We start from the raw sequence: 26144 nt of genomic DNA, 5'->3' as shown, positions 1-26144 counted from the left end.
GTACATTTACTTTTACTTGTGTTACTTTAAGTATAGTGTAATGCCAATACTTTTACTTCAGTTACTTGTACACACGCACACGATCTGAGTACTTCTTCCACCTCAATTGTGTGTACATAATTTGCCCCAATAGGATTGTGCCTGTACGCATGCGCAGATGTTGACAGCTAACTAGCGCAGCGCACTTCACAACAGCAGCTGATGCTAGCTCAGCGGCTACCGTTTCGCTTTTCTTTTCGGGAAACAATTAACCTACACACTCAAATGTACCATCCTGCGTGAGGGGAACTATCCAGAAAAATTCACACGAGTATGGCGGTTGTACTTAAAAGCCTTGACAGCTCGTGTGTGTAGTTAGCTAGCTGGCTGGCTAGGTAAAGTTGATAGCACTGATTAGCATCAACGCTAGCTAGCTCCACGGATTCTTTACAAGCTGGCATCGAAACACCTAACCGTCAGCCATGGGGATACTATTCACGAAGCTATGGAGGCTTTTTAATCATCAAGGTAAGAATGGTGAAGTGACATTTATTATGAATTTGTCGAGGACATGAGATGGTGGTCAGTAAGTGAGGCCCGTTGTGACAGCCAGGTCTGATCCGTTCATATTAGCCTCAGAAACAGCCCTTTATACACCAGTGTGTGAGCAGGGGTTTAATGTAGTGAACAGAGATGGAAGAAGTACTCAGTATCTTGTACTTAAATACAAGAAGAAGTACCAGAGTGTAGGAATACTCTGTTACATTAAAAGTCCTGCATTCAACATCTTACTCAAGTAAAAGTACAAAAGTATTGGCATCAAAATATATTTAAAGTACCAAAAGTAAAAGTACTCATTATGCAGATTGGACCATTTCAGAATAATATATTACATATGTTATGATTTAAAGAGAAGTACACAGAGATGGGATAAGTACTCAGATCCTTTACTCAAGTAAAAAGTACATAGTATATTGTCTCTTTTCACAGTGACATATTATTAAAGAATATTTTGTTATTCTGTTTTTTGTATCCAACCAGAGGTGGAAGAAGTACTCTTGGACTTAAGGTAAAGTAGAAGTACCCGAGTGTAAGAATACTCTGTTACAAGTAAAAGTCCTGCATCAAAATCTACTTAAAGTGCCAAAAGTGAAAGCACTCATCATGCAGATTAGCCCATTTCAAAATCATATTTGATTGATTATAATTATTGATGCATTAATGTGTTTATCACAGCTGGTAAATGTGCTGCTCATTTTAATGTCTTTGTATGCTGCAGGGTAGCTTGTGTATTTTACTCCAGGTAATTATAATTATTCTGTACTTAATTGTATTCAGAAATGGGTCATTGTGCAGAATGAATACTTCTACTTTTTGTACTCTTCTATATACCTTACTTTTACTCTAAAATCAGGACTTTTACTGGTATGGGATTATTTTAAAACCATAGAATTTGTACTTTTACTTGAGTAAAGGATCTGAGTACTGTAGTGAGTAGTGATGAATACTGCTTTCTACACTCGCGTTTCTGCATTAACTTAGTGTTAGATTATTTATTGGAGGGAGGGTTATGTGAACCTGATACTGATCCTGAATCAGTAAACAGGTAGGTCTGTGCTAACCCTCTGTAACACGAGTCTCTGTACGCTGCAGCCCTCAGTATATTATGACTAGAGATGGCTACACAGCACAGCACACTGAAAGCAGCCACATCAGCAGAATGTCACAGCCAATAAGGATCTGTGAATGACTTCAGAGGGAATCACATTGACTTTGCACTGTAACCACATCACCTTATCAGTGTAATGTCAGCAGTACAGTTTACCCATCTAGTCACACTTGGGTTGGTTTCTCTAAAACAGGAATTAGTTCAATTTCCACCATACAGTTTTAATTAGTCATGGCTCGAGAGCAGATCACATGGGGACATCCTGTTGGGTGTCATTTGTGAACAAGATGTGGGTGAACATTATATTATATCTCCTGTTGATCTTGGTGCAGTGACTTTTGCAATCTAACTTGTTCAATTTAATCAAGAGTACCAGTGTTTACTGTCAACATGCATACAACAAATACCTGATTGGTCAATCAACAGATTATGAACACTGACTTGTTGCTTTAATCAGTGTTATACAGTGACTATCTAAGTTGTTGGCTATTACTTGGATATCTTCTGACAAATTACAGGGACAATACCTCAAAAGAGTTATTGTTATAATAATAAAAAGGCCAACTAACATTTGATTTCCTCCAAAATGTCCATCAAACATTGGCAAAAGCTGTACTAATGATCGTTTCTTTGTCTTGCTATTCATTCATAGCTCCTAGCTCTGTTAGATCATCTCTGTTTAGCTTCTATCCATCATGTCAGTGGGGTCTTTAAGGCTTTTGTTGTAACCCCTGGATCTAGCCCCAGTCTCAGGAAGTCTTACCAACATGTCCCCAGTTGATTGATTCAACACGGGAACAACAGACGTTCATTCACAGGGAGGAGGGCATGTGATCAGACATTAAAGACTTGCTTATTCATGTTCATCAGAAGTGTTACAAGGCCTTAAAGCAGTGTTTCCGCCAGACCAGGGCTGAGAGGGCGTCCACCGTCGTGTCACGTGAATTTTGAATTGAGCCGTCCCTTAAGTTATAGATACTATCTCTTTACGTATTAGTGATGGGAATTCCGGCTCTTTTTAGTGAGCCGGATCATTTGGCTCTGCTCACTAAGAAGAGTCTTTCGGCTCCTAAACGGCTCTTCATGTTACCACAGTTTACCACGGAGCCTCAGTTTCGCCGCTGCGAGGCTCCGGCGCTCGCAGTTCACGCGCGTGCTCCACTAGCACCCCCCGTCAAGGCTCGCCGGCAGTACACTTTCCGTCACAGGAACACGCTTTGCTGGCGGCGAAAATAATCCCACCAGACTCCTTTGCCCCTCCAACACAGGGATGTCCTTGTCCTTTTTCCTTTTCGTCATTTCAAGCTATAAAAACTCGATCTTCTCTCGAATTATTATTTTTTTTGGACGCCCTCGGCTCGAGTTCAGGAGTTCAGTTCAAATGACGGCAAGACGCCCCCCTGGCGGAAACGCTGCCTTAAAGGCAATGGTAGTGAACTCCTACGCAACATTATGGTCACAGACTTGGTGTTTGTTCCAAAAACATTTTTGTAAAGCATTTTAATTTCTATATTTTCTAAAGCATTTATTATATTCAGTGTTTTAAGGGATCATGAAGACTAAGCCAGCGTATCCCCTACTCATTGGGCGACAGGTGGGGTACATCTCTAGAAATGTAGAGACAAACACATTCACACTTGCGGTATAAAATAAGGGTCGGATTATGAAGAAAAATCACTTTTGCATTGGCTGAGCACTCATTTTCATGGATTTTGCTTACAGTTACAGCACAAATCAGCATCAGTTTACAAAGTATTGTCATTGCAACATTCACACTAATCTTTTCTTGCAAAATATATCAAATTGTTGCTCGTTCCACCCACTTTTCCTTCACTTTCTTCTCATATTTGATAGTAAATCGACCATCTGTTCTGCAGGTCGGACAAAACAAACAATGAAAAGGCGTTGCTTTTGAACTTTGGAATATTGTATTATGAGCATCTTACATTTAATGCAGAACCGTTTGTTGCAGAAGTTCTTTTTAAATGTAAGAAACTCATACAGCCCACTTATCCGCCCACATTTAAAGATGTTTACTGTTCCTTTTCTTAGAATCATGCGTATCAGCTTAGCTCACACCTGCATGAGCTAACACGTCCTTTTTTTTTTTTGCCTTCTCCAGCTGCACAATACTGTAGTGTGACCTCCAAACTCTGAAGATAGTATAGCTGCTTGTTATGGCTATGCATGCAGTTTGCAAAATATGTTTTGTTTCCTTCTGAAGTGCTTCTTGCCTACACAGCTGTTTGGGGTTTTTGTTAAGGGTTCATCTGGTTTAACTTTAGCTATTTAGCAAGTAGGTGGTTTCACTTCCTTAAGACTTAGAGAGGTTTGAGTTTCTCTTGTAACAGCCCTACCTTAACTCTGTGGTAACTTAAGTAATCATGTTTAATCAAATAAAAGTTCACACTAGGACTTACTTTAATTTCACTGTATTGTGTATTTAAGAGAGGACAGGTAAAGGAGCTGAAGGAACGTTATGGAGCACATCTTATGAATCATTTTATTTGGTTAAATTCATTTTAGCTGTCTCAATCTGTGAAAGGCAGGTGTAATGCTGTAATATATTGGTCTTTCATAGAACTGTCTTTTCTAGAATATTTTATATTTGGTATTCTTTGTGGTTCATGTAGTTTTTTACCTTTCTATATATTTTTTCTAACTTGTTTTTCCTAATGCGTTTTCCATAGATATAGATTATTTTGTATTTATTTTTGCTCTAATTATACATAGCAGTTTGCAAAGCTTGAAACACCAGACTCAACATGCTAATGCTGTGATTCGTTAGGAAGTATGCTATCATTCAGATTCAATGTGTGGTCTGCGGTCATGCGTTCGGCCACGTTTCCATTAAACTTCATTGTTATGCAGTTCCTGGAAAAAGCTATTTAAAGGTGAGGCTTTCTTTACAATAGCTTTGTGCATTCCTAAATTCCCCTCACACTTTGGGCATAAAGGCTCAGACACTCCAAACCAGTGTTTAGGAGAGCCGGCTCTTTCGGCTCCTAAACGGCTCTTCATTTTACCACGGAGCCTAGGGCTGCACGATATTGAAAAAAACTGACATTGCGATTTTTATTCCCCCTGCGATATATATATTGCGATATGAAAACATACGGGAATTGAAGAAAATACCGTTTTTTTTCCCCGCAAACCATCCTTTCTTGAACTTTAATGCTATACAATTGGTATTTTTTTAACTATATTTAACCGGATGAAGGATTTTAGTCACGGACGTCTGGATCTTAAGTTATCAGAGCAACAAGCTGAGCTAGCTCGGTTAGCAGCGCAGAACTGTCCTGGAGAAACACATGAAACTACTTTATTCAGTGTTTTTACCTTTAATCACCGGGTCCGTTTGCTTTGGAGATTTGATTGTGATTGGTGGTTTGCTGTCACTCACTCAAGTACCCCTGACATGAGAGCCGCGCAAGTTTTCCTTTTGTAGCAAGCAGCAAAATAATTGTAACATGACGTGTTTGAGTTAATTTGCCTACTTAATATCGCACGTCCTAAACTTTTTTTTTTTAAATGTAAAAACACGATGTGAATATCGCGCATGCGCATATCGCGATTATCGTCACGACACGATATATCGTGCAGCCCTAACGGAGCCTCAGTTTCGCCACTGCGAGGCTCCGGCGCTCGCAGTTCACGCGCGTGCTCCACTAGCACCCCCCGTCAAGGCTCACCGGCAGTACACTTTCCGTCACAGGAACACGCTTTGCTGGCGGCGAAAAGAATCCCACCAGACTCCTTTGCCCCTCCAACACAGGGATGTCCTTGTCCTTTTTCCTTTTCGTCATTTCAAGCGATAAAAACTCTCAATCTTCTCTTGAATTATTATTATTTTTGGACGCCCTCGGCTCGAGTTCAGGGCGTTCCGAGCTGAATAAGGGCGTCAAATTACGGCAAGACGCCCCCCTGGCGGAAACGCTGCTCCAAACCTACATCAAAGAACAAGAGGAGACAAAGGTTGAAGGTTTTTGTAAAATATAGCTGAATGAAGTTATGTTGAAGCAGGCTCCGAGAGTTATGCTGTGCAAATATATACTTATACAATACCTAACTTAAAAGCCAGACACAATATTGATAATGCTTTCCCTCCTTTGTCTTGGGAACAAGAACTATACAGTTGCTGCATTTTGATGTACTTGAGAATTCAACTAAATCAAAACTAGTTTGTGCACAGGGACTTTCCTTCATGTGTTTGTGTGTGATTGCAACCAGGGATGCACCATCACCAGGAGGTTTATTGAAATCACAATATGGACTATTGCACTTTCCAAATTGCAGTTATGAGCGTAATTGTTAAAGGCATGGGCTCAGAATATCATTTTCAATCATAATGTGAATACTGCTTCAAAAACTTTAATTTGGTCTAATATTACAAATCATATAGCAATTACAATATCACTCAAAATAAATGTTTTTTTTCAGATGTAGCCGTATCTGCAACACTTTAAGTAGACCAAGTGTTAAAGGTCACCTATTATACTGTTTTTCCCTTGGTTGGTGATTGGCTAATGGTTACACAAGCCAAAACATCGTTATGACATCATAAAGTGTCCAAAATCTGATCAGCTCATTTTCAGACAGGTTTTTATAGAAATGGATCAGGACAAAAAGAGAGACAATTCAATTCAATTCAATTCAATTCAAAACCTTTATTTATCCAGGTGAAATCCCATTGTTCCTGAAACTTTCAGAGTCTCTTTCCACAGAGGGGACACATGATGATGTAGAAGAGACATGAGAAATTGATTTTGCATAATAGGTGACCTTTAAGATAAGTCTGAAAAGCCATACTTTAAAATCCTTCAAAGGAACAGAAATATGTACAGTAGGTACAATGTGTGCTTGATCACTTTCTGTCATGTGTTAGCTTCCCTAAATAACCGTAACTAAAAAAACACCAACCAGTCTTTGTTCCTCATCTGTCCTCTGTGTCACAGGATCTGAAACATGGCAACGTAATTAAGTTCCAGATTTAAGGAGAACCTTAAGTGCTGTTGAAGCTTGACGCTGGGTATTATACCCCAAAGGATTTATGGAAAAGCAACCAGCACTTAGATCCCTCATGCGGTGCAATCTTGCCTTCTGTCCTTGAAAAAGAACACCTTACTTTCTTCTTGACTTTATTGTATTAACGGCAAGGTTTTAATTCATCGTAGTTGTCACATCCTGTTAGTCTTCTTCAGGTTAAGCCTCTTTCTATGTGTGGAGGGAATATGTGTCCTCTCGACAGCTGCTGCTCGGTGTCGCCTGATTGTATAAGTCTTTTAAAAACGACCCACTAACACATCTGTAGCTGTGAAAGTACACCGTTCACAGCAGCACAATGTGTCTGTTATACTAGATGTGTGAAGCTCCAGTACACACTTTGGTACTGAAGGATACAGCTGCACACAAAAAGAGCTGCTGTTTGGTTCTCTCAATGCAGTCTCACACACAAAAAGCCATCTTTTAAACATATTTCTCTGTGAACTCTTTCTAAGTGTCTTCTTTTTTCTGCCTTTCAGAACACAAAGTTATCATTGTAGGTCTGGACAATGCTGGCAAGACCACAATCCTTTACCAGTTGTAAGTATCCAAACAACACAGCGAGCTTATGTCTCATAGTTTCAATCCATTCGTAATATGAGAAATAAATGGATCAATGAGTTTGTGAACGTTGCTTGTATTATGTGTGTATATATATACTGTATGTGTACATATATCTGTGTACGTGTGTGTATGTATATATAGCATTTTGCTTATCTATCTGTGTATTTATATACATACGCACATGAAAATCCACCTACATTTGCAGTATATAATATTTGGGTCCCTGACCAAAAACGTTGAACCTGGATGACGAGTGGGAGGGCTTTTTTCTTTATAAGATTTGTTTCTGCCCCCCTGCTTCTACAAATGTTCTGTTTCATTCATCATGCTGTCATAATATTGAATTGGATTAGTTGAATAAAAACAAGATTGTTGCTTGTGTTACCCATAACCTAATTCTTTTCCCACTCTGTTTATAGTTCGATGAATGAGGTGGTACACACCTCGCCTACAATTGGGAGCAACGTGGAGGAGATTGTCGTCAACAACACCCATTTCCTGATGTGGGACATCGGGGGCCAGGAGTCCCTCAGGTCATCGTGGAATACCTACTACACAAACACAGAGGTAATGCAGAGTTATATGTGGGCTCACTGCTAATCGGAATAATTGTGGGACTTCCTTTTGTATTCAGAGAAATTGGTAAAAACAGTTTGAACATGAGCTAGGAAACATAATTGTCCAGGCACATATATTGGCTGATATACATTTACTACAGGTATATTATTTGGTCTAAATATGTTGGCCAATAAGTAATTACATATTCCATAACAGAAATGATGGTTTGTCCCATTGACATGGTGTCTAACAGAGAATGCTGACAATTTGTTATTAAAAACATAAAATATACCACTTTTCTTTGGGATCTTCATCAAGATGGTTGGTTTGAGGTAAATAGAAACAGATTACTATCAGCCAATAAATGAATATCTGATTTTTTAAACTTGCCACAAACAAGCTGTGACTGTAGGTTCTTCTGTGGATTGTTTTCACAGGCATTTAAACAAAAATAGAGAATGTATTCTGGCTATAATGCTGTCGAGTGTTGATGCAGTTTGTATGGTGCTCTGCTTACAGTCTGGTGAAGTTAAAATGTCTCTTAATGTCCATTATTTCTCTCCATCTTCTCTGGGTAGTTCGTCATCGTGGTGGTGGACAGCACCGACAGAGAAAGGATCTCCGTGACCAAAGAGGAGCTCTGCAGGATGCTAGCGCATGAAGTGAGTATCATGAAAACAATCATTCTTAATTATCTTCAACTAAAGTTCCAAGCTTCATTTCAACAAAGTTTTAAATTACTTTTCTTTGAGACATAGCCATCATTTTCACATCATGAAGTATCTTGACCCTCTCCTCTGTCTTCGTCTCTTTCCTGTCCTTCAGGATTTAAAAAGGGCGGGAGTGTTGATCTTCGCCAACAAGCAGGATGTGAAGGGGTGCATGTCTGTGGCTGAAATCTCCCAGAGCCTCCAGCTCACCTCCGTCAAAGACCACCAGTGGCACATCCAGGCCTGCTGCGCCCTCACTGGGGAGGGGTGAGAACTGCACCTAATACTCACTCGCTATATTAGATTAGTCAAAAATGTATACTCAAACTTTGGTGCGTTTATGTAGTCAAAATGTTGCTGTATAGAGCTGTCACCTATCATGCAAAGTCCACTTGTTCATGTCTCTTCTACATCAACATGTGTCCCCTCTTCCTCTGTCTCTTCTTCATCAACATGTGTCCCCTCTTCTTCATGTCTCTTCTACATCAACATGTGTCCCCTCTTCTTCATGTCTCTTCTACATCAACATGTGTCCCCTCTTCTTCATGTCTCTTCTACATCAACATGTGTCCCCTCTTCTTCATGTCTCTTCTACATCAACATGTGTCCCCTCTTCTTCATGTCTCTTCTACATCAACATGTGTCTCCTCTTCTTCATGTCTCTTCTACATCAACATGTGTCCCCTCTTCCTCATGTCTCTTCTTCATCAACATGTGTCCCCTCTTCTTCATGTCTCTTCTACATCAACATGTGTCCCCTCTTCTTCATGTCTCTTCTACATCAACATGTGTCCCCTCTTCTTCATGTCTCTTCTACATCAACATGTGTCCCCTCTTCTTCATGTCTCTTCTACATCAACATGTGTCCCCTCTTCTTCATGTCTCTTCTTCATCAACATGTGTCCCCTCTGTGTAAAGAGACTCTGAAAGTTTCAGGAACAAAGATTCTCTCTCTTTTTGTCCTGATCCATTTCTATAAAAACCTGTCTGAAATGAGCTGATCAGATTTTGGCCACTTTATGATGTCATAACGATGTTTTGGCTTGTGTAACCATTAGCCAATCACCAACCAAGGTAACCCCCCCCCCACACCTTATCACCTGAATCTCCTCCTAGAGCACCATTAGGCGCATTCACACCGCAGTACTTTTCCCACAAAGGTTAATCAGAACTTAGTTCATCAAGTACAGATCACGTTCACACCGGAATAAGTCCCTGGGGGAGGATTAGGCAAATTAAGCCGCTGACGTCACTTCTTCTTCTTCTGCTTTGGGTTTACTGGCAGGCCGTGGGACTCCCTGCAGCTTCTACTGAAGCCTTCAGAGTAAATCGCCAGAACGCCGACACCTCCTCATCTCCACCACTCCCATGTTTTCTTTTGTGTTGCCATAAGTTAGTCTCTCTCCGTTTGTGCGCTGGGCTAATGCTAATGCTAATAATGCTAATGCGAGGATAATAAAATGGCGGCTTCACAAAACTTTTTGGGAGTTTTACGGGGCGTGGTTTGCAATCCGCCCAGCCAATCAGAAATAGGAACCTTTTTCTCCCACGAAAGTCCCTGCTCTCTAGCAGGGACTGAAAAGGGGGTAAAAAGGTTCTCATGAACTCATTTTAGTTCCCGCTCTTTTTGGTGTGAACGCGACATTTCGGAACTATATCGGAACTAAAGTGGGGACAGTACTTGGTGTGAAAGCGCCTATTGTGTTATTTTTAACCAAATCTCTCTCAGAGGGGCGTGGGGAGTGGCTCCTTATTTTCATCTAAAGTAACAGACAGAGAATCAGCACTTTTGAAACAGGGCTGAAACAGAGGGGATTATGGGATGCTGCAATGATCTGTTTGGTGTTTCAGCCAATCAGAGACGGGCTCTGTATATATCTGAGACCTGTAATATATTGATGAAAAACAGTATAATAAGGGACCTTTAATGCCTCTCTTTCTGCTTTTCCCATCCCTTCACATCCCCTCCTCACACTCTTCTCTTCACCTCCAGGCTGTGCCAGGGTCTCGAGTGGATGATGTCCCGGCTGCGTGTGAGATGATGACCTTTGACTTTTGATCAAGAGTGCGCCCTTGCTCTTTGTTTTTCCTCTGCCTCCGGACATGAGCTTTGAAACGAGGATGGGGCTGAGGTCGGTTGACGGACGGAGCCCTCTCCTCTCTCCTGCGATGGGCACACCGCTGCCAGGACGTTATACTCTTCTGTGATAATTTATTTTAACGAAAGACGTCTGAGCTTGGGAACAGAAAAAACCACGATGTTTTCAGAAGAACAACAAAAGAGACTCCAATTATTTAAACGGAAATGTTTGCACGGTTTTTCCTTTCACAGAAGTCGGCAAATGGACTGACTTTGGGACTGTACATGGACTTATTCTTCAGCTGTGTGTGACTCCAGCCCTTTGTGGCCTTGCAGTATTGCCAGACTGGCTGTGGCAGTTTTTATTGCCCCCACTTTACCCCATGTGTACAGTCCAGTATTCTCTTTTAACGTGGTGCCTGCAGCAGTGATGATGGTTGATGGAGACTGAAACATGCAACAAGGAGGGTCAAATCACAATATACCCTCTTAGTTTCAGTCCCTATGAATAATCAGTGAAATAAAGTGTTTTTATCTGTTTCAGGTGAATCGCAGCGTGTCATGATTGAGTTTTTCCTGTTTGTAACGTCAGTTGTTCTTTTTATAGTCCTTTTAGGGGGCAGAATGTGTCACATGACCTCATGGTCGCTGGTGCTTTTCACGGAGCACGATGAGCAGCAGTAGAGAGGAGAGAGCCAATGTGAGCAGCACACAGTGAGTGGTTAAGATGAGACCAAGGCCCAATGCCAAATGGACCCCCTGCCACCTTCCAGTTAGTTTGCATGTTCACATGGGGGGTTTGCACATTAAGTACCGTTCCGAACCAACTAGTGGAGAGTGTGAGTGGGTTATTATTAAACCCTCCAACAGTGAGTCTGCATGACTTAATCTGCTGCACTTCATGACCATGAGCAACGCTGTTTGTGTATACCATACGATAATACTTATTGTCAGATCAAGTCTGAAATTGTTCTTGTATCACAGCAGCTCCATTTGTAACATCAAACAAGAACAAATATTAAGACGTGATACTAGAATATTTGACATGAAATAATACAATCCCCCAAAAGACAACGTGTTCAAGACCCTCAAGCGCAGTGGTTCTCAACTGGTCAGGCCTCGGGACCCACTTTTTTCCTTTGTCAATATTCAACAAAAAATCGTTTAATGAGATGACGGTCATCAAGTTTCTAGAATCAAAGCTGTATAACATAAAAAGGCCCACTTGTATTGTAGTACAGACTTGGAGCCAATCCTGCAAATTCACCACACGTGAAAAATGTGACATGCTGAAAACCCAACCCCAGCAGGGGGGTCTGGGGGGATTGTCCCCCAGGAGATTTTTAGAAATACTCACATATAAACTACGCATTTTGGCACACTTTAAATTGTGGGTAAGGGTAGATAGCTCCCATTGTTCTGTGACCTGTCAATCATCAAACCGGGGGTCATATTTCATCATGTGTTCATTTTTATCTGAAGTTGTACCAATGGATGTATAAAGAATAGTTCTACCGCAAAGTTATTCTCCGTGGGGACTTCCGGGAACAATCTTGATTCTGATTGGCCAGAAGACTCGAAAAAACATCAGCAAAGATGTTTATTGAGAAGATGATCACTACGTGACAGAAGTTTTCAAAACCGTTTATGGTCTCCGGTACTTCCAGTCCAACGCCTACTGCATGCACAGCGTTAGAAAATCGGGCCTTCAAAATAAAAGTTTGACTTTTTTTTCCTTCACTCACACATCTGCGACCCACTCGAAACGGGTCCGCGACGCACTTTTGGGTCGGGACCCACCAGTTGAGAACCACTGCTCTAGTGTACATTTGACCTGGGATTTAAGTCTGTATTCATTTGAGGATTGACTGGTGCACAAAAGAGTGCTTCAGTCTAATCTCATTAAATCGACATATCTCCGAATGTCATGAAACACGCTGTTTACGAATAGTTCTTTTATTAGCAAACTGCAAAATAAAAGATATTTAATATCGTCATAGGATTATATACCCAGGTCTAGTCAATGTGTGCATTTGATTGTAAAGTTTTGCATATTTACAGGGACTTTTGCAAAAACCAAGCAGCCTACTGTATAAACATCCGATTGAATAACAAAAAATGCCACTAAAGATCTTTGGAGTTTTATTTTACTTATTATTTTTTTTTAATTGCTGTTTCAAAACCATGGTTACTACACTTCCTGATAATGCCTAAAAGTGGGGAGTTTGTTCAAAACTTGCCGCTGTATTTACACCCAACATTGGAATTGGGCCGAAACTAAAGCAGACTGACTGCGTAACTAATAGGGCTGGCAAGTAAACATGAATGAGTACTAAAACAAAGCAAAAATATTTCACTTATTTGTTGGGTGTGTCTGCTTCCTCATCAGGATATTCCTGACTCCTCAGATCTGTTGCTATGAGGAAGCTTTTTTTTCAGCTCTACCTTTCCTCCTAAACGTGTCATCAGGACACGTTTCCTCGCATGCGTCTCGTGATCATCCTTTTCGTCATGGTAGTTGTAACAGCTGACTCATTCATTGCTTTAAATGTAGTCCTTCATATGCTCCCTTTCCTCCGTACTCATCAGTCTGAAAATGCGTTTTTTAAAAGCTTGATTCTTTAAATACCTTTTTAAACCTTGAGCAGCCGGTTTCACTGTGAGCATAAATCAATGTGTTTCGCTCTGACATGAATCAATTGAGTCAGTTCTGTTTGTTTTTTTGGCACATTCTCTCTATAGATAAGTCTAACATTTACAGATATGGCTTTAAGGACCAAACACTTTCACAGTGGAACTTTTTCACAAAGGTGGAGGGACAAATTGATTGAACACAAACTCTTTAACACATGATAAAAACAACATATTAAGAGAAATACGTCAAGATGCTAATTAAATCGCTGTCAATGTGGAGCTTGTGCTATAATTGTATATGAAATGTGTGCATTCTGTTCTTTTCCCCCACCTATTTAATATTGCCTATGCATTCACCGATGTATACACTATTTGAACTAAGTATAATTGATCTGAAAGCGCACAAATATTGAATTGAACATCATCAGACCGGAGTTTGTTGTGAGTTGCTTTCAGTCAAAATGTGTTATCTACAAATTGCGATATATCTGAGTTTGAGAAAACATTTCTGGTATTGTATCAGGTAAGTCAAACCCATATAATACCCAGTTAACACACAATATGTTTATCTTGAATAATTATTAATTGCATGTCTGTACATTTAAGAGGCCCATGTGTCCTCAGTTTAGTCAGTGATGGTGTCAGACACTATAATAACCCCAGAGATGTAATCTAAGAGTTAAGCAATTTGGTCGTCATTTTCTTTGCACAGGTCTTATATATGTTTAAACAACGGGAGTGTTATCGTACAGAAGTTTGAACAAGTCTATCTAGATCCCAAAGTGATGACAAACAAACTCAATAATTCCAGCTCTTTATTGACCCAAGAGGACATCACTCTCTTCTTATAGAGCTAGAAAGGTCAGCGCAGATTCATCTGGAAATGTAAAACAACAACCTGACCTGTCCTTGCTAAGTCACTCCAGTCTGACTGATGGGTCACTTTAGGCCTCTTACCTCACTATAATTCATTGTTTTGGTGTGTGTTGGTGGGCTTAGATTGACTATTGGCAGTGTGTATGTTGTCCATCCTGCAGCTGTTGTGTCCTGGTCGCTCTGATCATCAGTCATTTTTTCCAGTGACTAAGCATCATGACCCCCAAACCCCCCCACCCCGCTCTGGATGTCCTTGGCTTAAGGTAGTCATTCTTTTGCCTGCTAGAATAATCAAAAGTGTTTGATACCCTGCCTGATCTTTCAATGCGATGTACCAAATTTGTTTTAAAGGGGTCATATTCTGCTCGTTGTCATTTTCAGGTTCATATCAGTATGTAGTGTCTCTATTTTAAAGAGTCCTCTCCTGCTGATGTTCAGGTGTATATCAGTATGTAGTGTCTCTATTTTAAAGAGTCCTCTCCTGCTGATGTTCAGGTGTATATCAGTATGTAGTGTCTCTACTTTAAAGAGTCCTCTCCTGCTGATGTTCAGGTGTATATCAGTATGTAGTGTCTCTCCTTAAAGAGTCCTCTCCTGCTGATGTTCAGGTGTATATCAGTATGTAGTGTCTCTACTTTAAAGAGTCCTCTCCTGCTGATGTTCAGGTGTATATCAGTATGTAGTGTCTCTACTTTAAAGAGTCCTCTCCTGCTGATGTTCAGGTGTATATTAGTATGTAGTGTCTCTACTTTAAAGAGTCCTCTCCTGCTGATGTTCAGGTGTATATCAGTATGTAGTGTCTCTACTTTAAAGAGTCCTCTCCTGCTGATGTTCAGGTGTATATCAGTATGTAGTGTCTCTACTTTAAAGAGTTCTCCTGCTGATGTTCAGGTGTATATCAGAATGTAGTGTCTCTACTTTAAAGAGTCCTCTCCTGCTAATGTTCAGGTGTATATCAGTATGTAGTGTCTCTACTTTAAAGAGTCCTCTCCTGCTGATGTTCAGGTGTATATCAGTATGTAGTGTCTCTACTTTAAAGAGTCCTCTCCTGCTGATGTTCAGGTGTATATCAGTATGTAGTGTCTCTACTTTAAAGAGTCCTCTCCTGCTGATGTTCAGGTGTATATCAGTATGTAGTGTCTCTACTTTAAAGAGTCCTCTCCTGCTGATGTTCAGGTGTATATCAGTATGTAGTGTCTCTACTTTAAAGAGTCCTCTCCTGCTGATGTTCAGGTGTATATCAGTACAGTATGTAGTGTCTCTACTTTAAAGAGTCCTCTCCTGCTGATGTTCAGGTGTATATCAGTATGTAGTGTCTCTACTTTAAAGAGTCCTCTCCTGCTGATGTTCAGGTGTATATCAGTATGTAGTGTCTCTACTTTAAAGAGTCCTCTCCTGCTGATGTTCAGGTGTATATCAGTATGTAGTGTCTCTACTCATGTCTCCAGGCTTTAATGTTCAAAAAGCTCTTTATTTTTCTCATACTGCCTGTGCTGCAGCACCTCTTTTCCCCCTCTGTCTGAAACCAGAGCCCAGTCTGCTCTGATTGGTTAGCTGACTGGCTCTGTTGTGATTGGTCAACCACTAAGAGATGTCACGCCCCTAAACCTCATGTACAATGTGTTGGAGCGCCAGCCAATAGAAGCGCGAGTGTTATGTAATGATGTCACTAAATTAGGGAAGTAAACAAAGGAGTCCAATGGAGGCGTTTCTTGCAGGAGGGGAACTTTGGGATTTTAGCCTTTGCAGACCATTTAAATGCACTAAAACATAGAACAAACTACAGGAGAGGGAAAACCCAGAGAAAACATAATAGGGCGTCTTTATTAGCTTGAAATATACTTTCCCTCAATCAAGTTTGAAATAGATTTGGGTTTATATGTCTATGCCTTGAGATATGTCACGCTTTGTAACATGACTACTTCTTCAATCTTGCAGGTTAGATGAAATAAAAGTCATGGTGATGTTGCTACTGAGGACCATGCAACAGAGCATCACACAGTCATACACAGTCACACACACACACACACACACACACACACACACACACACACACACACACACACACACACACACACACACACACACACACACACACACACACACACACACACAGCTGCTGCTTTCCATCTCAGCGCCTGGGTAGCAGATCTGAAATACTGGAGAGTAAGTACCGGCACATCATCTGAGGAGAGGAGAAGTAAATATACTGTTTGGTCCATGTTTTATTCTTTGTTTGAAGCCTTGTGTCATCCTTAACCCTCTTAATTCTATTCATGATTTGCTGTTACACTAAACCATAGCTGCTACTTGACCTCAATTCTATGTTAAACGTCTCTATCTAGAAATAGTTTGTGATGTCTTTTTATACGTCAGATTATATTTATGCACTCGGGTCGAGTGAGTCGCAGTCTGCTGCTTTGAAAATGTATATTTCTTACCCAGGTATCAGTCACTTGACCTGTGGGATGGAATTTCTTTAGTCTGTTTTATTACGTGAACCGAATATATTTATATATAGGGCAGCACCTAGAGCTATATTGTTTCAAAGTATTGTAAATATACAATTGGACAAAGCTAAATGTAATTGTTAACATCATTATGAAGCTAAAAACTGTCCTCAGTCTGCTTTCCACTGCAAGTCAACATTGCTCATAATAACTCGTTATTCACTCATAATCCAAGGAAAATTGGTAATTGATCAGACTATTATCTCTTCTTATACTTCTAGAGATCCAGTTACACCTAAAATACTAGTAGCGATTCATTTGTGTCTAATATGTATGGGTTAAACTAAAAACTGTCAGATGTCCTCAATCAGAATTCTACTGCAAATCAAGAATTTCTCATAGTAACTCATTATTTGTTCATAATCCAAGGGAAATTGGTAATTGATCAGACTATTATCACTTGTTATACTTCTAGAGATCCAGTTACACTTAAAATACAAGTAGCTATTAATTGTTGTCTCGTGGGTTAAGCTAAAAACTGACAGATGTCCTCAATCTGCTTTCCACTGCAAGTCAAGAGTTGCTCGTCGTAACTCGTTATTCACTCATAATCCAAGGATAATTGGTCATTTATCGGAGTTTATTATTATTTTCTTCACTTTCTAGAGATACAGCTACACTTAAAATACTAGTAGCAATTCGTTTTTGTCTCATATGTATCGGGGCATCTACTTATTTCTTAGATTCTGCCTCATCTCTCCTCAGTTTGATGTTGATCTGATTCTCATGCAGACCTTGCCAGCAGCTCAGGGTCAGCTAACAGATGACCTCATCAGATCTGGCACTCAGGGCCTTCAGATCTTCAAAGTCTAATGCGTATGGGTCAGACCTACTTCCAATCCTTTCACAAAAAAACTCTCCCGCTTGTCAACACATCCGTCACCGTCATTCCCACAGAGCGGATTTGTTGTATTTGGGTTTTACGCTTGTTTTCTTGAGATCCCAACCAACCCGAGCCCCTCTGCCTTTCCTCATAACTGTACCGATGATGCATTAGCCTCAACAGGTGCTCTTTTCTGAAATGATCACTTAGGTATATTTAGATTTTGAAATCTGAGAGCGCCGGCCTGTGATTGGCTGTGTGGACCACATGATAACCTGGGTAGAAATCGCAGCTGTGTGCTTTCTCACAGCTTTTCTCTGGAGGGAAGCTGGGGAGGCTTTGGCGGCTTAGGAGAACATTTAACTTTGATTTAACTGGTAAGCAAAGAAAAATGGATTTTAAAAAAGCACAAATATCTATTTAGTTCTTCCTCACCTTGCATGGCTTTTCCATCGGTTTGGACTTCCATCATTTCCATCCTCTGCTGCCATGGATCCAGGAGGAGAGTTGATAAGGAGCTGCACATTTAAGGAATAACTAAGCAAGATCTGCAAGCAACCTTTCCCCAGGCGTGCCTTTGGATGTATCTTGAAATGTCAGCAACAGCCCGGCCTTTTTCGTCTGGTCTCTTTGAAATCTCAACACCTGTCGGGGCGATTTTGTTCTTTTACCTCAACTTGCATTTATTTGTCTAAGTATTTCACATATATATGTTTTCTTAATTTATTTAAAGAAAGGGCAATCGAGTGCTAAAAAAGGTACTTAGTATGCCATCCTATATTTAACCTGCAGCCCTCAGAAGGCATTGCCATACCGTTTGCTAAACAGAGTCAACCAATCAGGCTGTGGCATTAGCTTACATGTCAAATAGCTGAAGCTCTCTGTTGGGCAGCTGTCTCCAACCTTCAGCCAGTTCCTCCGTGTTGTGGCAAGTGAGGGAGGAGGGGCGTCTTTTTCACACATTTAAAGGGCTATTATAATGCACTAATGTATCACCTTCCTAATCTGCAACGCTCCCTGTGTAATTCACTCTCATTGTCCTACTTCGTGACACATTTCTATTGCTTTGTTTAGGACAAAAAGTTGGACTATCAGTTTGAGACCCTAGTGGATGACAAGGGAAACTTCCTTACTGTCAGGAAATTCAGCGGAAATCTTACCTTGGTATGGCGTCCACATTGGTTTACCATTACTATATATACATGTTGTTATTTCTCAGCGTGTATTTGCTGCTATAAGTCCTATATTTGATCGGGTAATTGGGTTCAGCAGGGGATGACTGGCAGCATCTTAAAATATCCCTGGTGCAGTTGTCCTTTGATCTCTTGTGTCTAAGCCCCAGTAAAAAGCTGTCTGACATTGTGATTGGTTGCTACTGCTGGACACATTTAAGATAACTCTGCTATATACTTTTGATGTTGTATGTATAAAGAGTTTAAATAATGAACATCTTTTCAAATCTCATCTGTGTTTTGTCTAGAGCTTTTAAAACCGTTCCAACATGGCAGAAGAAATTGAGGAATTTGAAGAGAGTTATGAGGAGGAGGAGGAAATTGTCGAAGAGGTAAGTAAAAATTCACGCTCCATTTATCCACCAGTACAGTGGCAGACCCTATGAATAGTTAAGCTAGTGCCCCCCCCCCCCCCCCCTCCAGTCAGCACTTCAGTCGTCAGGATCCTGTTTCAAATGGGTTTTACATCCTGGATCGCCCTTAACGGCTAACTATAAATCAAAATTAACTCAAACTGAAGGTATACACATTTTCCTGGGACATTATCTGTTGTCCTATAAAGATACCTTTCTATGAGGCTTTACCTTATGACAGGTTGGTAGTAACTATGCTATCAAACTGTATAATAAATAGTGTCTTCAGTGGTGGTGAATCGTTGATGATAGCGCCATTTATTCCCACAGATTCTTGCATATAATGAAACTACAGGCCATCTGCTTTTTCCAACATGTCCAACCTATCAATGAACACATGCTGTAATGTTATCTAACTAACACAAGTACCCTTCATGTGTAATCAGAATCTAAATTCCTTTATTTGTCCCACAACGAGGAAATGTACATTATAACAACAATAGTGCAGAAACAGTGAAGAAATTAGATGTCAAGAAAATTAATACGTTACTATAATACAAAGCACAATAGGATTAGATTTCATACAATTTGGGAACATGCCAGTTACCATTCTGTCTTTTTATTATAACTTACCTGTTGAAAACCAATCGTGTAAAGTGGCGTGAACCACCAATCTCCAATTATATCTGCCTATGATCTGATAACCTGATATTTACCAATATTTCCGGATGTTTTAATGCTGTGTAAAAGCACTGTGTGTAAGAGTTACTGTGTTTCTGAATGTCTCACTGTGTCCAATGGAAGAGTGAAGTCAGAAGGCTAACAGCTTAGTCCTATATTTCCTGGTGAAATGGGATTAAAGCCTGCCTTGTATTTGTTAATACCTAATATTGTTGATATCTTATAGGGGAGTCAAATGGTTATTTATCACCTAATCACACCGAGCAATTACTTTCGTGGTCATTTAACTCCCATATAACATATCAAATGGATCTACCATCTTTACTGCAATGATGGTAAATCGACTGGGAGGCGGAAACAAACGGAGACCCACAAAGTCAATACACTCTGATTTCACTGGCACTTTCATCTACACTGGAGAAAAGTTCAAATGCTTTGAATAAATAGTAAGATGGCTTCTTATTTAATCTACAGAATGGGGAGAAACATAGTGATAGTCAGGATATACGTGAGACAAATGCATATAGTTAAAAACACGCAATCCCTTTTAACGATAATTTAGTTTCACTCATTTCATAGTTATTCTGAAATCTGAGTTAAATTAAATGTATTGTGTCAACAGAACTGTATTAGGTTAGTTCAAAGCAATAATATTAAGTAAAACAAATGAGGTTCAACTTAATATTATTGCTTTCTACTAACCTAATACAGCTATGCACTTCATTAAAGTCAATGGTTCAGTTTTTTCAATGTATTTTAATCTGCTGTGAGGATTTTCTATATATTAATTTAAAATGACTCCTCAGGTCATTAAAAGGTGGAGCGTAGAGTGCTCTGTCTGGCATTCAGACACATTTAGAAGTGGACATCTAAGGCACCTTGGCAGAGTGTGAGAGAGCAGTGAGAAGTGAAGGGAGAGAGGGAAAGAGAGAGCCTGTAAATCACACTCTGATCGCCTGGAACGTGTTAACGTCACTGCGAGAAATTTGCTTATGAAAGGTGGAAAACTGCCCGACGGGTGGCCGAGCTATCGTTGTTTCTGCGATGCTTTGTAGGCATGTGATAAAATGGAGGCGTAGTGTTTCATTTACACCTATGGTTCTCTCCTGTCTGATAGATTTGGATATCGAAGCCTCTTACAAATGTTGATTAAAAAAAGGTTTGAGATGTTCTTTCCCGCAGCTCTGGTTATTTCTAGGTGTCTCTGGTAGATTTGAGGACTTATTGGCAGTGGTGAAAGAAGTCATATGTTAGTCTACTTAAGTAAAAGTGGCAATAACACAGTGTGGAAATTCAATTTTACTCAATATGCCACTTTCAGAATATTATATTTCATGTTATTGGATTATAATTGTGTGTGCATTAATATGTACACATCACTAATGCAGCTGGTAAATCTGTGGCTATCTTGTTATACTTTCAGATAGCTCATTTCCAAAAATAATACATCATACTGTAGTTATGGTTATCTTTTATAAATCTGAAATATGTTATTTCATTTACAGCGTTACAGCAAACGTCACATAGCCGATAAAAGGCTAACAATACAAAAAGAGTAAGCTTACATATTAAATATATACACAAATGAGCAAATACAAATAAAAAAGAAGGCAATTATTATTATTTTTGTATTCAATTGTAAAATATAGGCAGTGATGCAAAAAGTACAGTATTGGCTTACAAGTGGAAGTAAAGAGTGGAATAAAAGAGACATTTAATGGATAGGTTTACTTCAGTGCAGTACTCCAGTAAAAGTGAATTTCCAAAAGTACTAATTTAATTGGTTAGCTTCCAAAGACACCAGTCTCAAAATGTTCAACCTGACGTGACTGTAAATGTTTCACTGGGATCGTAGGGAAGTAGGTGTAATTCAGGCTGTAAGTTAGACGGGCTATTCATGGAACAGTATGCTCTGCGTGGGAATGCTGTCCCTCACTGTGGTCTCAGGGTTAGGTTGCTTCAATGGAAAAGCTAGTTATCCCATTAAGTTTGTATACCCAAAATTAAAGAAAAACAAGTCACATCCAGCCATGCAAAACCTTTGAATTAAACCCCAGATTTGAGGATTTCTGACTCCAATGCAATACAATATGGGGAAATGGGTTTCATGTGTGGTGCTAACAGCATTGAAGATGGTCATTTGAAATATCTATCTCTTCATTAGCCTAGTTAATAACTCTGGATAATCCACGGGAACATCAGTTTTGTTAGGGACTACTTTTCTGGAGGACAGTAGTCTCTAAGAAATCTGTGGATGAACACAGGCTTTGTTTCCAGAAATGAAAGTGGTTGTTTTGAAATGCCATTTAGCAATGCTGTTACCAACACAAATGCAAACTTGTTCGCCTTCACTATATTGGAGTAAAGGCAGAAAACTTAAAGACTGCTACCTAAACATGTTAAAAGTATTACTAGGGATGATTAGACAATGATTTTGGGTGAACTAATCCTTTAAACTCAGAGATTAAAACGCTGTCTAAAGACGTTTGTGTGCGTCTGATGAAAGGAACAATGTTCGATGCAATAAATAAAACATAAGAATAGAATGTGAATGCCTTTTATATGCTTATAGCCTCGGTCAGATTTAGAGCAGTCAGTCACACATAACAGAGGATATTAATCTGTCCTTTGTATAAAACAGACTTAATTAGACCAGTCATAATTACAGTACATTACACCTCTGTGGATCATACTTACAGTGACTCTATTTGAGTGGATAATGAATCAGTTCATTACACATCGGGACAAAGATCCCTGACGACAACGCTGTGGCTTTTATGCAAGTTGATGGACTTTTTGAGGGCGGTTTGACAGAATAGCCTCTAATGGGATGCAGTGTAGAGTGATTTCCTGAGACTTGTCTGGCTTGACGTGTTAATGGCAGTAATTGATGAGCACCAGAGCTGTGGAAAAATCACCCTCAATCCAAATAGAGAATGCATTGCTGTTTCTCCCATAACTTGTTCTGTCAGTTTTGAAACCCCAGAGTGTGTCCTATATTTGTAGTATGTTGAGCAGACTACCACAACGACTGTCTCTGAGGATGCTCAGATGTTACAGGTAAAGCACCTCCTCCCAAAAGGACAACAGTTCATAGAGGAAACCCCTCCTTTGTCTTGAAAACGTCAGTTTCCTTGTCTGCATGTCTGTGGATAATCTGTTGTCTGGTTATTTCATTAAAGGCATCCTTTATCAGGGTAGGTTTTAATGTTTAATCTACGTCAATTAAAACCCTGTTGACTACGTTTTCAGTCATTTACAAATCAAGTTTTCTTTGCCAACCTAAAGTGATTTAGTTTCCTGAAGCCTTTGTTCCCTACAGATGAGATACTGTTCCCCTGTATTCATGTTACATGTTGCTGATCCTGGTATCGCATGCAGTGCAAGATGCTTGTTGTTGATGTTTCTGTACACTGTGCGATTTACATGTGTTGGTTTTGTTCGTTGTTTGTTATCTCAGTTCATATTCATGCTATTATCCTCACTACCTAAGTATCATGTACATTTAAACATGTGTAGTGTTACAATTATTAGTTACCTGTACTAAATTGAATCAGTAATCCAATCTGAGTATCAAAATGTAAAAGTAATGTACCCTGATTACTTTCCGTTACTTTGGGATTAGACGGTTGAACAATTTGACCTTTGAGCCAAGATATTTAGGATCAAAAATGATTTTATTTACAGGAAAACGTGCCTTTCATGAAGCACATTCAGGCAGTCCTGATCCTTTTAGAACAAACACTATATGCGCTTTCTTGTTTGTTGTTTAATACCATTGTTATCCTGCTAGTAATCCAGTTTTTAGAAACGTTTCGTAATCAGATTATGTAACTGTAAGGGAATACAGTTGCCTTTTTTTTCTGCTTGTAATCCGTTAGTTCCCAAGCCTGTATGTAGAATATTTCACAGATTCATAAATGAACGTGGGTTCATAGAGTAATAGGTATACTGCAACCAAAGAAATATTACGTTTCCTTTCAATCTTGATAAGATCAGATCATTATTGAATCCACACATTTGGAAAATACCTGATTTGTTTTGTCAAAATGTCCTGTTTCTGTCTGTGATGATCGCTCTGTAGTTTCACTTCCTGTAGTCAGGGAGCCCTTTTGTCAGTCGGGTAGTTAATCATGTTTTCCTCTGTTCTCGTCCAGTCTGGCTTGCAAGTCAGGAAGGTCAGGAAGAAGGTCAAGGTGGACACTTCCAAGTTCATGACTCCATACCTGGCTCACAGCCAGAAGATGCTGGATCAGTACAGTCACGTAAGCAACACATTTGGATCAAAAATAATGACGTACCTCCTTTTTTTTAAGTCCTTTTTTTGTGTCTGCCAGTTAAAGGTCACCTATTGTGCAAAATCCACTTCTTCATCAACATGTGTCCCCTCTGTGTAAAGAGATTCTGAAAGTTTCAGGAACAAAGATTCTCTATTTTTGTCCTGATATAAAAACCTGTCTGAAAATGAGCTGATCAGATTTTGGCCACTTTATGATGTCATAACGATTTTTTGGCTTGTGTAACCATTAGCCAATCAGCAACCAAGGTAACCCCCCCCCACACCTTATCACCTGCATCTCCTCCTAGAGCACCATTGAGTTATTTTTAACCAAATATCTCTCAGAGGGGCGTGGGGAGTGGCAGAGAATCAGCACTTTTGAAATAGGGCTGAAACAGAGGGGATTATGGGATGCTGCAATGATCTGTTTGGTGTTTCAGCCAATCAGAGACATGTTCTGGATATATCTGAGACCTATAATATATTGATGAAGAACAGTATAATAGGGAACCTTTAAGTACTTCAGAATCAGACACACTACATATGTATTGAGGTATGTCTATTGTACTCAATTCAGTGTTTGCTCTTCTTTACAGAACGTGTACAGGAAGGCTTATGAGATGTCCAAAGGCCAGCCGACCGCCTTCATCTCTGATACTCCTGAAATGATTCGCATCAGGAAGGCTCAGGAGCAGCTCAGCGAGGTAAGACCGAGGACTGTGGTGGTATTTTACCCCAAATCATTTAGTTTTAAGTCTAAGGTTGAATTTTGACAAGTTGCGGATGGGAGATTGCTGATTAAATAACTTAAATGAATCCATCATGTGGTGGACATTTGATTTCAGTGTAATTCTATGAGTGTGGAGCAGAGATGCTGACCGAACTTATTGTGATTTGGTCTTTGGCAAGGCTAGGTAATCACATCCTTCAAAAAAGCCTTCAAATCCCACCTTTTATTTAGTTTTTATTCACTTTATTTGCTTGCAAAGTGTCTTTTAACAGTAGGGAAAGCACTATAAAAATACCATGTATTGTTATTATAAAAAATAACATGCAACAGAAACACATTAAAAGTTAGATTTAAATACATTTAAACAGTCATTTAGAGCCAAAAGACTAAAATAAAAATAAAACTGAATAAATGAATAGGTATTTGGATAAATGAATGTGTTTAAAAGATGAAGAACTTACTTAATTGATTCGCTCATGTCATGAATTCTAACAAATTACACTTTTCTCCCTCAGGTTAAATACCGCATGGAGGGCAATAAGACTCGGACAACCAGCATGTACGGTGGCGAGGCCAGAGAGATCGCCCACGTCAAGCACGTGTCTGAGCTGATCAGCAAGGTGAGCTACCTGAACCTATACAACAACAATATATAGGACAATAAACCAGCATTTACAACACGGTTTTACCTATCTTTTGCAGGTTCTGTACAGACAGAAGTGGGATGAGACTAAGGACCGGTACCTGCTGCCGCCTGACGCTCCTGAGCTGGTGCTGGCTGTGAAGAACGCTGCTAACTACAGCAAGGTGAGCACGATGTACTGTCCAAATAATGCTTTAAAGGTCACCTATTATGCAAAATCCACTTCTTCATGTCTCTTCTACATCAACATGTGTCCCCTCTTCTTCATCAGCATGTGTCCCCTCTGTGTAAAGAGACTCTGAAAGTTTCAGGAACAAAGATTCTCTCTTTTTGTCCTGATCCATTTATATAAAAACTAGGGCTGTCAAGTTAACGCGTTAATAACGCGTTAACGCAAAAAAAAATTAACGCCACTAATTATTTTAACGCGATTAACGCATGTGTATTTTTTGTCCTCGGCCGCCGTAGTTTCAGAGCGCATCGAGTGTAAAATACCATCGACAAGCTGATGCTGACAGCCCCGCTCCTGCCGCCCGCTTGTGGCAGACCACATTTCCACGCTCACTGGCAGGCCCGGACTGGCCATCGGGAGGACCGGGAGGGAGTGTGTATGTGTGGCGCGACTCGCGCGAGCGAGGCACACCTTACGTGTTGTTGTTGTTAGCATCTGGTGCTAGCTAGCTGCGCTAACGGATATAAGGAGCTGTTTCAATGACATTTCGCCGACAACTGCGCCGAGCACTTGACTTTATGCAGGTAGCCAGACAGTGGGACATTGTA

The 26144-nt window shown here is 40.0% G+C and overlaps 2 protein-coding genes across 16 annotated transcripts in view; both read left to right on the top strand.

The window, feature by feature from the left end:
* Nucleotides 1-142: 142 nt before the first annotated feature.
* arl5a (ADP-ribosylation factor-like 5A) lies at nt 143-11152 on the top strand. Of its 2 annotated transcripts, XM_034147932.1 has the most exons (7): nt 144-507; nt 1021-1048; nt 7171-7231; nt 7675-7822; nt 8392-8475; nt 8639-8790; nt 10517-11152. In XM_034147932.1, exons 4-7 carry the CDS (start codon nt 7679-7681, stop codon nt 10563-10565), a joined length of 429 nt encoding a protein of 142 aa, XP_034003823.1. In that variant the 5' UTR covers nt 144-507; nt 1021-1048; nt 7171-7231; nt 7675-7678; the 3' UTR covers nt 10566-11152. The 2 variants fall into 2 exon arrangements, with proteins under 2 accessions (XP_034003822.1, XP_034003823.1); XM_034147931.1 differs by lacking the exon at nt 1021-1048 and having other exon boundaries at nt 143-507.
* Nucleotides 11153-17753: 6601 nt separating this feature from the next.
* The window catches only part of neb (nebulin), a 94198-nt gene continuing 85807 nt past the window's right edge, over nt 17754-26144 (top strand). For 10 of the 14 annotated variants that reach the window (XM_034147101.1, XM_034147100.1, XM_034147102.1 and 7 more), the window contains exons 1-7: nt 17754-17823; nt 18927-19010; nt 22719-22772; nt 23870-23977; nt 24588-24695; nt 25237-25341; nt 25424-25528. In XM_034147101.1, the coding sequence (XP_034002992.1) occupies nt 18948-19010; nt 22719-22772; nt 23870-23977; nt 24588-24695; nt 25237-25341; nt 25424-25528 (543 nt within the window). In that variant the 5' untranslated portion in view covers nt 17754-17823; nt 18927-18947. Of the gene's footprint in view, nt 17824-18520; nt 18611-18926; nt 19011-22718; nt 22773-23869; nt 23978-24587; nt 24696-25236; nt 25342-25423; nt 25529-26144 lie in introns of those variants that run through there. The other 4 variants (XM_034147090.1, XM_034147092.1, XM_034147091.1 and 1 more) reach the window with 4 other exon arrangements.

Source organism: Trematomus bernacchii, unplaced genomic scaffold, assembly GCF_902827165.1.
Source record: "Trematomus bernacchii unplaced genomic scaffold, fTreBer1.1, whole genome shotgun sequence".
NCBI lineage: Eukaryota > Metazoa > Chordata > Actinopteri > Perciformes > Nototheniidae > Trematomus > Trematomus bernacchii.
The sequence above is the reverse complement of the archived record's forward strand: the minus strand, read 5'-3'. Positions and strand labels throughout refer to the sequence as shown.

Excerpts from the sequence above, each read along its gene's own strand:
- arl5a (XM_034147931.1), top strand. The coding sequence starts at position 462 with ATGGGGATACTATTCACGAAGCTATGGAGGCTTTTTAATCATCAAG. Across the intron at positions 7,232-7,674 it reads ACCACAATCCTTTACCAGTT|TTCGATGAATGAGGTGGTAC; the intron begins GTAAGTATCCAA and ends CTCTGTTTATAG. Across the intron at positions 7,823-8,391 it reads CCTACTACACAAACACAGAG|TTCGTCATCGTGGTGGTGGA; the intron begins GTAATGCAGAGT and ends TTCTCTGGGTAG.